We start from the raw sequence: 15,513 nt of genomic DNA, 5'->3' as shown, positions 1-15,513 counted from the left end.
GCTCTGAAACATACTTGGGTTGGAAATCCCGTTTAAAGCACTAAGGTGCAACTGCACATTTGCATGTAGGCACACAGGAGCTGAAAGCACACTCTGTCTCCTCCTTCACCTGAGAGGTGGGTTAACTGCTCTCAATAGGAGAGGACAAATAGGGAATAGACTGTGTTGTACAACAGCTTAGAATTAGCACTTGAAATGGAGACCAGCAAGTTCACTGTTGAAACCATGAGTTTTCAGTGTTTTTCAAACATCTTAAATCCATGTGGAGAGCTCATTGAACAGGTGCCTGGTGACTGCCCCACACCTAGTGAAAATTCTGTGGGTTGGCTTTATCCAGAACACACACTGAGAGCACATGTTTGGAAGGTTGTTGGCTTCATGCACATGCATGCTGTGTGTATGTATGTGTTGTGTGTGTATACAGATGCATATATATTAACTCACATCTCCCCATTTCATTCCAAGCACTGGTCTAAATTCAGCCTAAATATTTTTCTGAGAAACCTTTCCTACTTCTGTAAAGAGAAACTCCGGTTCCAAAGGGGAGGAGGGGAGGCTGAAGGAGAGTCTGAGGATGAGATGGAAATGGGATGATAGTCATGTTGTGACTCCAAATTCTAGGTCTGATCATCAGGGTCAGTGTTAGCCTTTGGGAATAATTAATTCTTCTTGATTTCTGACTACAGAGAGGAAAAAAGGGAAGGGAGAGTGAGCTTCTTACTATCTCCTGCAGTGAAAGTGTTTTATTTTCCCCAGCCATCTGAGCTTGGGGCAGATGACTTTCCCTTCTATTAGCGTTCCTTCATAAAGGTGACTTCATCCACCAGATGCTTTACAAGGGCAGTTTTGTTGATCCTCCAAGAACATCAGTTTCTGTGTATGCATAGCTCCCACATGGGTGCTGAGTGTGAAAGAACCCTGCTCATTTCCTAATGGGCTAGCGGTACCATGCCCACACCCGGCCTGAAACACTATGCTTGGGGAAAGGGCAGTCAGCTGCGTGCTGGAGCAGGGTACTGACTGGGTGTCAGGTTTCCTACTGCTCTGCAGGTTGCTCATGCTGGAGTCCTGAGCTCCACCACGAGTCCCTCTGGGCTGATGAGCAAGTGGATCTCCCAAGGGGCCCATCAGCCTGCTCCACACAAGAGTTATAGGAACTGTAGAGCCCCAGCACAACAGTCAAGACCAGCATCACTGTGGCCATCATCCAGATGACTTGCCAGTGCTGACACAGTTTGGGATACATGACTTGTAAGAAATGAACCAATTCTTCAAGTTTGCTGTCAAATGAAAAAATAGGAGAAGGGTTTAGTATATTAGGCACATTAAAATTTTTCCCCAGGTGATTTTAATGCCACCAGTCCATAACCTTGATGTTGGGAGCTACTGGGCCAGAACACTCCTCTTACTCGTTTGATCATTCATTCATTCATACATGCCCTCATCTATTCATGAGATGTTCATTGATATCTGAACTCTCTCAGTCCCCAGGACAGAAGGTTGGCTGACCCATACTCCCATGCATGTAGATGGGACCAGCATCTTTTCTGCACTTAGTGGTATTTAGTGATCAGTTTCAAGTAATCTGTCCCCTGCCTTCAAGTTCTGATGCATACTTTATTGTCCTCAGTTCCACATCTGACTGTGTTCAGAGTAGAAGAACTGTCCTAAACCCCCAGAAAACTCTCCATGTTCAATGCTAAATGACAAGGAACCAGATCAACCTCAAGAGCTCACTTCAAACCATCCCAGGGGCAACCAGAGGACTAGTAGCCTCCAGCAACCTCCCAGTGGCTTAGTCCAGATGTTTTCTCAACCCCAGTAATCTTCACTCCCTAATTTTCCTTCTTCCTTTTTCTCCCTTCTTCACTCTCCCTTTTCTCTCTTTCTTCCTTCCCTTTCATCTCCCTCCCCCGCCCCCATTTTTTGGCTGCTTCACTCCCTTTTTCCCTTTTCGTCTCTTCTCAACTGCCTTTCAACTTTCCCTCTCTCTTTGGGGCCTAGTGAAACAACGTTTGGTCATATGGCCTGCTTTGCAGAATCCATTCTTCAAGCTCTCTAGTGAAATCCTGGACATTTTCACTAGGCTAGAGTTTTTTCCTATTTTTTTTAATTTTATTATGTTAATCACCATACATTATATCATTAGTTTTTGATGTAGTGTTCCATGATTCATTGTTTGCGTATAACACCCAGTGCTCCATTCGGTACGTGCCCTCTTTAATATCCATCACCAGGCTAACCGATCCCCCCACCCTCTTCCCCTCTAGAACCCTCAGTTTGTTTCTCAGAGTCCATAGTCTCTCATGGTTCGTCTCCCCCTCCGATTCCCGCCCCCTTCATTTTTCCCTTCCTGCAAGATAGGGAGATAGGAAGATACTTCTTTTTCTTCTTCTTCTTCTTCTTTTTTTTTTTTTTTTAACATATCTTGCATTATTTGTTTCAGAGGTACAGGTCTGTGATTCAACAGTCTTACACAATTCACAGTGCTCACCGTAGCATATACCCTCCCCAGTGTCTCTCACCCAGCCACCACATCCCTCCCGCCCCCCATCCCTCCCGCAACCCTCAGTTTGTTTCCTGAGATTATTCCAATCCCTCATCTATTTTTAAAAATGGAGGAGGTGAGGAAAATGACAGGAGGGCTTTCTGAAGATCTGGAGGCACACACAGACACTGCAATATGCAGGCCATTTGCTGAGAAATAGACAGCTCTAATTTAGTCAGTAGAAAAAAGATGCCTTATGACTGATGGAAAGACTCAACAATACCTTCCTTGGAAAAGGACCAGAGGCTCAGAGTGCCTGCCTCAGATGCTAAGGTACCAATTGGTTTTTCTTCCACATGGGACCCATTTGATGATTGTTTCAGGAACAGTTAGGCAAAGCAAAACAGTGAGCACTTAGCTGAGGTGGAAATCTGGTTATTTTCACAACTGTTGGGGAGGGACAGCTTGGAAATGGAAGCTTATTTTCTTTCAGCCCTGTTTAGATTCTTTAGTTTCTACTTAGATATAATTGGATGCTAAAATGCAGTCTTTCTTTGGGGCTGTATTTCCGTGCTTCAGAACAAGCTGCTAGAGTGGGGAAAATCCCACTGTCACCCCACTCTGAAGTGGGACTGCAGAGGAGGAGGTCAAGATCTGGCTTTGTGAACCTTAGCTGGTCCCCCATTTCTAGCCTATGAAAGAGTTAGAAATAGAATTAGATTAGAAATAGAATCTCTGGGGAAATCAATTTTTGATTTTTGATCTCCCATAGGGAGGGGTGAGGTGGCTTCCTTTTCACCTGGGCCTAGGGAAGAGGGGCTTCAGAGATGCTGTTTGGAGAGCTCGATATGTTGAGGTTTAGGGGACACAGTGGACTGGTGCGTGCCTCACACATGAGCAGTTGAAAGAGCAAGAATCTTGCTGACGTGCTTGATGGCATCAGAGTGGTGGGCCATGATAGGGAAAGCTGTCCTTCTACCAATAGTGAGCCAAAGGTACACATTTTACCTCAACTGATTGTAGTCAGGAGAAGGAGAGCTGACATGGGGCATCACAGATCCTGCCCAGAAATGCTACTTAGAAGCTGAACAGGGAAGGTATACTTCCAGCTGCCCAGGGACTGAGAGGGATTTTAAGTGGCTAGCTAGAAGACTTGCATTTGATCTCATAAAGGGACCAGCAGCTGAGAGGACCTCAGCCATGGTGTGAATGTGTGTGTATGCTGGGAGATGGGAGGAGTGGTTTTCTCTAGAGGTCCCATAAAGCAACACACTAACCAAAGTCAGCAAGTCAGCTTTAAACCCCTGCCAAGCCCTGGAGCCTACTCACAATCTATTCAAGTAATACCTTCCCAATCCCTTCATCTCAGTTCCCTTTCCTAGCATTGATCCTAGAGAGGTCAGATGCTGCACTGGCAAAACTGGAAGAGAGGGTAGAAGTGCAAGTGGGATAGAGAGAAAGAAACCACACTCCCCCTGCCTACTACAGCCTTCTTTCCTGAAGCAGACAAACTGCAGGAAAAAAGAACGTTGATCTTTGTAAGTTCAGGCTTTTGACTATTTTGGGGAACTGGGCATTTTAATTAATGAAATGAGATTATTCTTGGGACTTAAACTTGACCAGAGGACTTCTGCTTTCTGAGAGTTACTGGAAAAGTAAAGGAATCTGCCTAATATTGTCTAAACTCCATAGAGCCGATTTAAACAGGCAAATGCCAAAATTTAACGGGGAAAATCATGTCTGAGTGCAGGTGCCTGCAGGGAACTGTGTGTCTACAGAACTCAGGAATGAGTGAGGGGATTGCCTCGCATTAAAGACAACAGGCTCTTAGGACCAGTCTGGCTTTGGTGACAGGGGAAGGGACCCTGTAACTGTGAGCGGGCAGTTCATATGTTAGCAGTGTCAGTTGTTACGGAGAAGATGATGCCTCAGTACTGGGCCTGAAAAGGGGAAGCTACAGCCCTGTAATAAAGGACGAGGACCCTTCTATGTGCTGATGTCTGGTATTCATCACCTGAGGTACAGGCGTGTTCTCAAGATCAAAAAGTAAATCCGAGAGGAAGCAAAGGTTAGGAGAGAGAACGAGGCCTCTCAGGATCAGTAGGACCAAGAGGATGCTTTGGGTGGTGGATGTGAAAGGCAGCCATTGCTACGTGCTGCGGACCAGGAGCTGGACAGAGAGCCTTACTTTCCCTGGTAGTTTCACAAAATGGGAGGGAGCTGTGATTAGCAGCTCAGATTTGAGATCAAGTTAGCTAGATAAGGATTCCAGTCTTGTGCTTTGTAAACTAGACTGTTTATATTCCATGTACTCTGTTTAGTTCTCTTTTGTTCTTTCTGAGTACGTGGAAGTGTTAGAAGCTCTAGCTTGTCTTGGCTATATGCAAAGAAGCCGAAGAAAGGGCTGTTGTCCAGGTCTGGGCTTGACTGCATTAAAGGGGAGGAAGATAGTTAGTGACCTCTAAAATATAAGAGCAAAGGACCCCCAAGAAGGAGAGAAGATGTAAGGAGAATAGGATCCAGCTGCTTGGAGTAGGGACTGTACTTTCATTGTTAAAACTTGGGGATTATTGGGCGCCTGGGTGGCTCAGTTGGTTAAGCGACTGCCTTCAGCTCAGGTCATGGTCCTGGAGTCCCAGGATCGAGTCCCGCATCGGGCTCCCTGCTCGGCGGGGAGTCTGCTTCTCCCTCAGACCCTCCTCCCTCTCATGTGCTCTCTGGCTCTCATTCTCTCTCTCGCAAATAAATAAAACAAACAAACAAACAAAAAAACTTGGGGATTTTCATTAGGGGAGGTGGTATATCCTAGCATAGGTTTGCTTTCAACTGTGAAGCATTTTCTCCAGCTTTCCTAGACCGCTCTTCCCTTGAACAGTAGGGTTGATCCAGGTAGGCTGAGACCTCTCACTCTGGCTGAATCTTTCTCCAACTGGGCTCTATTGGCTGTTCCTATGTGCTTTGAAGCATGTCCATCTCACGTCTAATCTTCATTTTATTACCTTATTCACTGCATGCGTGTGATTTTGAGTCTGCAGGCAATGAGGCACAGACACATACCCTGTTTCAAGTTTAGCAGCTGATTAGACAATCATTTTGGCTGGAGCCACACTGGACTCCAAGATAGCCTGGGGTCTAAAAACAAAGACTTTGGTGAAGTGTTCCAAGTTTTCTATAACCACATTTTTAAAAATCAAAATTGAAAACTAATAGTGACATAAGACAGAATGTATGGAATTGGGGCTATGGTTAAAATTCAAGATACTGATGAGGGCACAGGTATGACAAAATGCAGGATCTATACTATCTTTATCTACATGTTATATATTTTCCCCTATTTAGGGAAAAATACACTTGAAATATAGAGTACATTAAAAAAGAAAGGCCCAACTTTTTCTAATCCAAGTGAAAATCCAAGCTTATCTGGTCAGCATGGAACCTGTTGGAGACTCGCCTTTGCCAATGAGTTGAGTTTTCCCCTACCCCCATGTGTTCTCTTTGCCCTGTTCTTGTAAGAAACCCACACTAGGGCTTCAGGCCAGCTCCCTTGACCTTGGTTCTTGGCTCCTGGGGATAGTTGGGAAATGAGCTAACTGTGGCTGGGCTAGCGGGGGACTCCAGTCAGGGTCTTTGTAGTTTCTCAGCTCCCACGAGCTCTTGATTGCTGTTGGCCTCACTCTTGACCACCTCTGACCTCCTGGATCTTGCAAACATCTCCTTGTTAACTATTTTGGCTCCTTCCTCTGACTCCTCCCTCAACATGAGTGCCCTCCTTGGTTTCTGTTAACTGTTCACTTGGGCCCCAGACGCACTGCTGCCCTGGAGTGGGCACCTTTAGGGATATTGTGCAATTAAATGAATTGTGACCCATTTCAGCAATGGCAAGGGCTCCAACCTGCTTCTTTGGTCCTTTTCCTCTTCCTCAGTTTCTTCTGCCTCTTCCGCTTCTTCAGGGCATTCACCCTTCTGTTCTTCTTCCTCCTCCTTCAGGTCTTGAAGCTCTTGGGTCTTCTTTAGACCTTCCTGGTATCTGCAGGGCAAAAAGAAACAACTGAGTCTGGAAAGGCCAGGCACAGAGCATCCTTTCCTGAGTTCCTAGAGGTGGGGACTTGAACACCTCCAATAATTAAACACTTCCTGTGGTTCTACACAACAGGAAAAAGCTGGGAAGCTCTACTGAATCCCAAGGTGGCTCATGTCAGTACAATTTCCCCTCACTCCTCAGTCATCCTTCCTGTTTATATGTGAATGTGTGGCAAAACTGACAGGGAAAAAGTGTGGGTGCAGAATCCTGACTGGGTTCTTATCCTACAAAATGTTCAGTGGAGAGAACAGTATATCTGCTTTCTGTGTAACCTGGGTACTTCAGCTTTTCACCTATAAAATGGAAAGTGTGGCCCCTATTTTACAGGGTATGGGAATGTTCTGAGGAAGGGCCAGGCATATAGCTTGACCTAGGAAGGGTGATACCCATCACATTGGCTTGTTGGGAAGTTTTATGGAAGTGGCAGGCACATACTAGGCCTATAAAGGTACTCAGTAAATGTTTACAAAGCCAATCGAGGTGTTTACTCCCATGCATGCTTAGTATCAAAGATAGTTGTGGGTGAAAAGATAGGCTTCCCAAGAGATACCCTTCTGATGCCCTTCTCCCAGGATCAGTACTCTTTTTGCTTATCCTATAGCTGAATGTTTAAGACAAGCACAGTTTGGCTAGGGCAACCCCACTGCAGTATATATGGCTGCCACACAGAAGCTCACAGGTTCTATAATGATGGGAAGCTGTGTCTTCTTCAGGAGCTATGGAGAAAGAAGAAGCTCAGGATGCTATGCCTGGTCAGAAATACTTCTCTACCTGGCTGGGCTTGGGCCCTGCTTAGTACTCTGTCCCCTTAGTGGCTGACAATGGGCCAAAGGTGTTATTGAAGCTCAATCAGAAAAGGGGACAGTTGGAAGTTGAGGGGACTCCAGTTTACAGAAAGAAGGGATGGCAGTTGGCAGTTCTAGGAAGTAGGGTTACAGCTTCTCCTGCGCATTGTTGAGAGCAACATCACTCCTCTGAGCATGTGTCAGGAAGCCTCAGGCACCACCAAGAGGAACCCACCCAGGGGCCTTATTGCCAGACCATTCTGGGCAGTGGCATTCTGGTGGCTTTCTGCCTAAAAAGAGGGCAGTCTAATTATTGCCTAACCACACCCTCTCACCCTGCTTCCTCTTGTCCTTCCTGTGGAACAGTACTGTCCTTTCTTATGTAGTTCTTTATTAAGGTGAGGAGGTCCTAGGGCCACTGGTTGCTTCCTTAAATCCTCTAAGAAACAGGAAAGGCCCGTGGGAAGGTATCTTCTGAGACCTACCAGGTGACCTCAGGGTGGACGAAGTCTGACTCACCCCTTCTTGTATGCTTCCTCCTCCATCCTGGCCTTGGTCTCCTGGCTAATCTCCTCCAGGCAACTCAAAGTCGGCATGGGAGCAGAGGCTTCACAATCCGGGTCCCCATTTGTCTTTCCACTAGTGAGAAGAGGGAAGTACAGGGTGTCCTTTTAGCCACATTGGGTGTCTGAAAACCAAACCATGTCTTTGGCCTGATTCCTTTTCGGAAGTGAGGAAACTCATTCTAGGCTGAGTTCATTTCAATCCTTCTACCCTGAGACAAGATTTTATAAAGGCCGTAGTCCAAGAATCCTTCCTAGACCTCCAAACATAAAATAATGTGCTAGCTCCCTTTTTCTTCATGCACTCAAATCCACCTTTACTCTTATTCCACGAGACGCTATACGTGGACAGACAACTGTTGGGAGCTCTATAGCACTAAGATGAGGAAGATGGAGGTGGGTCAAATGTTCAGTCAGTCATTCCATTCCTGTAGTCCATCTTTTGCTTCATTTATTTAAGTATATACTGAGTACTGACTAAGTCACAAGTACCTTGTAATATACTGGGGATACATTAGATGATAAAAGAAATAGTCTTTGCCAACATGGAGCTTAGCAGGAAAGAATGCCCAAAAAAGGAAAGAAAAAGATATGTAGTTAATTACAAATTGTGATAACTTGTATGAAAGAGAAAAACTCTGTGCACTGCAGAAAGTAACAAGGGGAGAATCTACTTCGATTGAGTGGTTAGAAAAGATCTCTCTGAGGTGGTTTAACTGGAGCAAAGACCTGAAAGATGAAAAGTCAGCCATATCTATAGCAGAGGGAAGATCATCCTAGGGGGAGAATGCCGATGTGGAAGACCCTGAGACACAAAAGATGCAGAGATATTTGAGGAACTGAAAAGAGGCAATGAAGCAGTAGTTAACTTTTGGACAAGATAAATTTTCAATGCCAGTGAAATATCCAGATGGAGATGTCAAGTAGGTAGTTCGCTATACCAAATTGAGTTGGAGAAGAGCTCTAGAGGCTGGAGATAACATTTGGCATCATCAGAATATATATGACATTTAAAGCCAAGGGGATGGATAAGATTGTCTAGGGAGACAGTATGAGGAAATATGAGAAGAGGACCCAGGACCAAGCCGTGGGCATCTCTGCCTTTAGCTCAGGTAGAGAAGAAACTACAGAGGAGTAGCAGCCAGAGAGGTAGGAGGAAAACCAGGAGAATATAGAGTCCTGGGAGCCAAGAGAGGAGAGCATGTCAAGGAGGAGTTGATTGTGTCACAGGTTCACTTCTGAGAGTCCAAGTCAGATGAGTATAGAAATCTGCAGATTATTAGATTTGATAATATGGAGGTCAAGAGGAGCTTTGGTGAAATGGTGGGAGCCAAAGACAGATTAGAATGGGCTTAGTAAAGAATGAGAGGCAAGAAAGAGGAAGACCTAGACACAGTAATCTGACTAAAAAGGGAAGTAGAAGAGTATGTTGTGGGATACATAGCTGAAGAAGTGGGTCAAGGAATGAAAGCACATTTGAATGTGGATAGAAGTGATCCCAAGAGGGGATGAGAGAAAGCGGATGACCAAAGGAAAAAATTCTTTGAAAAGAGAAGTAGAGACAGACCTTAGAAAGGTGGAAAAACTTCTCAGTTATAACAAAGGGAAGAAGGTGATGAAGATGGTGGGTTGGGGATCTGGTGAAAGAAGATGAGAGGGCTCCTATCTAATAGCTTAAATTTTCTCTATAAAATGGAAGACAAAGTCATATGCCAAGAGTGAGAGGTAGATAGGCCTAGGAAGGTTTGAGAAGAGAGGAGAAGGTGTGAACGAGTCATGTGAGAAGGGGGAAAACAAATATGCTAGAAAATCATAGGAGGATGGCTAGGCAGTGCTGGGAGTCCATTTGAAGTATGGAAGCGTGAGTTTAAAGGAAGTATCCTGATGGTCATGCCTTCCCTATAAATCCTATAGCCCACCTAAGGTGTCTGGGACTCCCACTGGGAGTCATGCCATGGGAGGAGCCCTCGGACAAGGCAAAACAGTGAGCAAAGATTTTCAGCCAGGACTCTGAAGGACTGCAGCTGCTACCCTCCCCAACCTCGCAGGCTATACCAGTGAGCCTTATATTTTCTCATTCTTGGCTTCAGCTTCCCATCCCTTAGTTTTCCTCAGACCTTGTAAAATTTACATTTTATCAGGCTGGAAACCAAAACCCATTGTGAACAAGAAAGATAACACTCTAAAAATATCAGCTATTCATAACATTTCTCCTTTTGCAAATTATATTATCCACTCCCTTCCATGTGACCTTTGCCTAATGTGCAGTTTCCTATTTGTCCAAATGATTGGAACAGAGCAGAAAAACATAGCTACAGGCCAAGGGCAGGGAAAGCAATTCTTTTATGAATATATTTATATATTAGAAATGAAATATTGGTATCAGCCTTTTAATTTCTTTTATCTATAGATGAATAACCTAAGAGGTTAGTGACAAATATGTATGAAGGAGGACAGTGGAGTGTAGAGGAAAAGAACCTGCCTGAGGCAAACATGGGTTCAAATTCCAGCTGCAATACGTGCAAATTCTTAACACTTCCTGAACTTTAGATTCCTCAACTGTAAAATGAGGATAATAATATGTACCTGATGATGGTAGTGTAGGAATTAATGAAGAAATGTAAGTAAACTTTTTGGAATATAGTACTCAACAAATGATGTTTATCCTCCTCCTCCTCATCACTATTACTTATGTAATAAATTTATTGGTAAATTTGGGGAGCAGTCTGAGGTTCTTCCAAACCTGATCCATAAAAAAATCCAAGCTGATAAATTACCAGGTGATTATTTATATCTTTAAAGGAGAACTTGATTTATATTACTGTGACACTTCAGAATCAGAGGAACCCAAACTTCCACTATCCTCGGGTCACTGCTCTCTAGAGACTAAAACTTTTCTCTGGTACAGCCAGGAAGCCCATTTCAGTGACCCCTTAACATAAGGATCTTCTGTCCAGGGCCCAACTGTCCCAGGTTATATTGATCACCTTGTCTAACTCACTCACCTATGGGGCTTCAGTTCTTAACATGCTTTTACATACATTGCCTCACTTGATCCTCCCAATGATAAGAAGAGCTAACATTTATCTTATGTATCAGGCTCTGTGGTAAGATTTCACTTAAGACTCATGGATGACCCATAAGATAGGTAATACTATTGTGCTCAGGTTAGCAGGTGAGGAAACCAAGGCTCAGGGCTGTTAAATAACAGCCCAAGATTACACAACCAGTGTGTGGTAGAGTTTGGATTTGACCCTGGGTAATCTGACACCTGCCCATGCTCTTGACTGCACTAATTGCCACCCACGCAGGATATTATCCCATCTGTGAGATGAGAAACCCAAGCTCAGGTTGATTAAGTGACTTGCCTAAGTTCACATTATTGGTACTTAGTCGGCCTGGCTGGGACTCTCACCTTGGTCTTCCAAATTCATGTCAAGATGCATTTTTCACACCTCCCTGAGCCCTCCCTTTCAGTAGGAGTTTTCCTGGGGCTCTGAGTGGTGTGTGGGGTTCCAGGGTATCTGCTGAGTGAAGCCATTCTTGCTGTTAGGCTGGACCATGGCTTATGATGCTTTTTTTATTTATTTATTTATTTTATTTTTTTTTAAATTTTTTATTTTATGATGCTTTTTTTAAAGGGTGCTTGTTTAGAATGTGAGATGGGCTGGGACAGCCTTTGGTTTAATATTGAAAGTAGGGTCGGGAAGTAGGGGAAACACACAATATGTAAAATGTTTGCTGTTATCTCCTGATCCCTAGACTGAGCTAATAGTTCCTTATATATCTTCTCTAACTACCTGGAAGTTTCTTGCTGTGTATCTTTAAAACTCAGCTCAAATACCTTCTCCTCTGTAGAATCTTTCCCAGTGTTTTCCCCTCTCCTACATCTTCTGGTTAAAGTTGATCTCTCCTTCCCTCATGTCCTCATTGTGCCTCTGTTACAGCATAACTCAGAGAGAGGGGATTTTTATGTTTTATATACCTATCCATTCCTCCATATGACTGTGATCACAGAGAGAGAGACTGTGCTTGAGTTATAATTTTGCTTAGCATACAGTAAGTTCCTTTAAGTGTTTGTTGAGTTACACTGACTTCACTGTGGCTTATCCAGTCTGCCTATTAATCTTGTAAAATGGGCAGGTCCTTTCTGTAAATGGCTATTTCCTGAGAACCCAGTGTTTGGGTTGAGCTGAAGGAATCTCTATTCATGGCTGTAAACGTGGAGCTGAGCACGGCCTGTGCCCACCCTAGAGATTTCTGGGCCAAACACAGATGGATCTTGGCATCTATTCCTAGCCTGAAATCTTGCGTGCTTTCTTTCTGGGATGATTCATTAAAATTAGGTTCATTGTTTTCTCATGTCCACTGGGTCAAAATTGTTTGTCATTGTGCTTAGTTCTCAGTAATGTGAGGGGTCCTTCAGTCAAAATGTATTGTTTAACTGGGAGTTATGTTAGAGTCTTTTTTTTTTTCCCATGTGGTAAACAATATTTGAAAGTGACTGCAATTCTTTCCAGTGAGCAGATCTTACCATTTTGGGTTCAGTGATGTCTTGATCACCTCAGACAAGCCCAGCCCAGGGGAACTGAGCTAGAAGACCTTCCTTACTCCTGTTACTCAGTCTAAGATTCCTGGGGTACACTACTAGTTGATGGAGGGCTAATTCATTTCAGAATACTATCAGCAAAGGGGAGTTCACTATACATATTTGATGTCATACAAAACCTTTAGGCAATTTACCCTGGCTGCTTCCAAAATGTAGAAAAATGGTTATTTTAGAGATTATAATGAAAATTTCTCTGTGATACATCATTATAATTGCCCCTTTTGTGAAACTAATGCTGTGCATCATTCACATCCATGGCTTTGCTAATCCCTCAGTGAACTGCTCTGTGTACACCCTCTGCTCCCATCCCACGCTGTACTTCATGCCCAGCCAGTCATTCAAAATAGCTTGCAAGACTTCATGGGTGCCTGGGTGGCTCAGTTGGTTAAGCATCTACCTTCAGCTCAGGTCATGATCCCGGGGTCCTGGGATCGAGTCCCACATTGGGCTCCCTGCTCCGCACAGAGCCTGCTTCTCCCTGTGCCTCTGCCTCTCTCTGTCTCTCATGAATAAATAAATAAAATCTTAAAAAAAAGAAGACTTCTTAAAAAAATAGCCCTTAAATGCATCCTCTTGTCTCCAGTCATACTGCACTTCTTTTTATTCTTCTAGTTGGAGTGTCTATTAAGAGGTTAGGAGCATGAGTTCTGTTATCTACTACCGTGTAACCTCAGGCAAGTGATTTCTCTGAGTTTATTTCCACATCTATAAAAGAGGGATATTAGTAGTTAATATTAATAGTTAATATTGATATTAATACCTACCTCATGGGTGTATTGTAAGGATTAAATGAGATTAATGTAAAGCAATTAGAACAGGACTTGGCATAAAGTAAGCATGCTGTAAATAGTAATTATCACCATCATCTTTCTTTTTATTTTTTTTAGATTTTTTTTTTTCAATTTATTTGACAGAGAGAGAGACACAGTGAGAGAGGGAACACAAGCAGGGGGACTGGGAGAGAGAGAAGCAGGCTTCCCGCTGAGCAAGGAGCCCGATGTGGGGCTTGATCCCAGGACCCTGGGATCATGACCTGAGCCAAAGGCAAACACTTAATGACTGAGCCACCCAGGTGCCCCATCACCATCATCTTATTATTTCTTAACTACTCCATACTTTCTCACTTCAGAGCCTGGAATGTTGTTAACCTCCAGTTCACTATGTAAAACTTTCAGGTTTCACTTTATTTTTATTTATTTTTAAAGATTGTATTTATTTATTTGTCAGAGAGAGAGACAGAGAGCACAAGCAGGGGGAGCGGCAGGCAGAGGGAGAAGCAGGCTTCCCACTGAGCAGGGAGCCCAATGCAGGATTCGATCCCAAGACCCTGGTATCATGACCTGAGCCGAAGGCAGATGCTTAACCGACTGAGCCACCCAGGCGTCCCTCAGGTTTCACTTTAAAAGTAAATTCCTAGAGGAAATATTTTCTGAGGCACCCCTCCCCCACCTATACCAAATCTGGGTTAAGGTGCTCATTTTCTTGTCTACTGTTGCCTTAGCAACCTGTACTTCCTTATGATATCATCCATCACATTGTATTATAATAGGCTGTTTCCCATCTGCTTTTTCCATCAGACTGTGAACTCCTGAGTATATTCTAGATACCTAGACCTTGGTGATTAATTGTCAAAAGAATGAATGAATAAGTCTATAAATAGTTTTCCTATTTATGGAACTCATCATGAGCTTTATTCTGTTTTAATCTTTAAGATTAACTTTAAATATTACTCTGTGTATTTTCCTCTAATTCTGCATATCCCTAGATCTTCCCTGAGTGAAGAACAACTTACTATGAAGTGACCTACAATAGCAACACTCAGAATTCTCTCAAATCACATTGGGCAGTGCAATCAGCTCTCAGGTATTTGCTTGAGAACTAGCTACAGGTAATTTGATCTTCTTATCAACTTTCACATGCTTAGCCAATTCCCTTCCTGCCTGGTCACTGTATACTTAGGGAAATGTGAAATCACTTTAAATCAAGCTAAATATAACAATCTAGAAAGCAATGTATATTAACTTATAATGCATTTTTTCCTCTTTAACAATATGGAGAAGGTAGCTAGAATTGACTGTACTTGTGTTGAAACAGAAGATAGGAATTTATTTTAATTCACAGATTGTCTCATTGTTAGCCTCTTGGCAATCTATTAATATTTCCAGTTTCATGAATTCAGATGGAAATCACTTAGCACCTTTCATAAATCCAGGAGGGGGAAGCTACTGTTAGTGTTAGAATCCCTCCTCTTTTGAATATGTCCTCCCCTTTTTGCAGCCATCTTTATAGGCTGGGTATATTCCCAATAGGCAAGTCAGCCACAGCATGGGTAAAAATCATGGTAGTCTCTCTGGGTAGAAAAGAGTGAGCTGCAGATACCTTCCTTGAGCTTATTGCTTAACTTGTCTCAATCCTCACTCTGTCCCTGTCTCTCCTGGTTCTAAACTCTTGGAATGGTGATGCCACTATTGATCCTCATTCATTGTTGCTTCTGATTTGGGGTCAATGCTTGCTGCTCTTAACTTTGTATCTCACTTTCTCTTACCAAGGATAGCTCAGGTTCTTGATGATCTCCACTGCCTCAGATGGAAGCTGTCAGCTGGCATGATCAATAGTTCTACAGAGTCCAGGCCCTGCTCCATCGTGATTAGAGTCTTTTTCAAAGAGTGAGGACATAGATCTTTGTCCCTGATTGGTTCTATAGGCCAGGAATAGAGAATGGGGCCTTGTTGGGGGCCCTTTTGGAGAAGAGGTTCATGCACCCAAAGGCAGGATTGGAAGGGAGAATTTTAGTGTCTTCTCACTCAGGGCATCAAGTAACCATTTCTGGAGAGATTCAGAGATCGTGGAGTAAATATTATGACTCTAGGGACTTGATATGTCTTTGTAACCTTGGTTATTTCCACATCATTGTTAGTTCTTCACCCCTTTACAATTTCTTTGTAATGATCTAGAAAATAAGGAAACAAAGATTGAAACAAAAATGC

At 43.4% G+C, this 15,513-nt stretch overlaps 1 protein-coding gene across 1 annotated transcript in view; it reads right to left on the bottom strand.

The window, feature by feature from the left end:
• Window positions 1-210: 210 nt before the first annotated feature.
• IRAG1 (inositol 1,4,5-triphosphate receptor associated 1) overlaps window positions 211-15,513 on the bottom strand; it is a 119,097-nt gene continuing 103,794 nt past the window's right edge. Inside the window, exons 19-21 of the mRNA XM_028116978.2 lie at window positions 7,874-7,993; window positions 6,381-6,515; window positions 211-1,280 (exon numbers count right to left, since the gene is read on the bottom strand). Coding sequence (XP_027972779.2) covers window positions 1,037-1,280; window positions 6,381-6,515; window positions 7,874-7,993 — 499 coding nt within the window. The 3' untranslated portion in view covers window positions 211-1,036. The remainder of the gene's footprint in view (window positions 1,281-6,380; window positions 6,516-7,873; window positions 7,994-15,513) is intronic.

Source organism: Eumetopias jubatus, unplaced genomic scaffold (assembly GCF_037043125.1).
Source record: "Eumetopias jubatus isolate StellerSeaLion01/CBP00866 unplaced genomic scaffold, mEumJub1_p1.0 scaffold_13, whole genome shotgun sequence".
Lineage (NCBI taxonomy): Eukaryota > Metazoa > Chordata > Mammalia > Carnivora > Otariidae > Eumetopias > Eumetopias jubatus.
The sequence above is the reverse complement of the archived record's forward strand: the minus strand, read 5'-3'. Positions and strand labels throughout refer to the sequence as shown.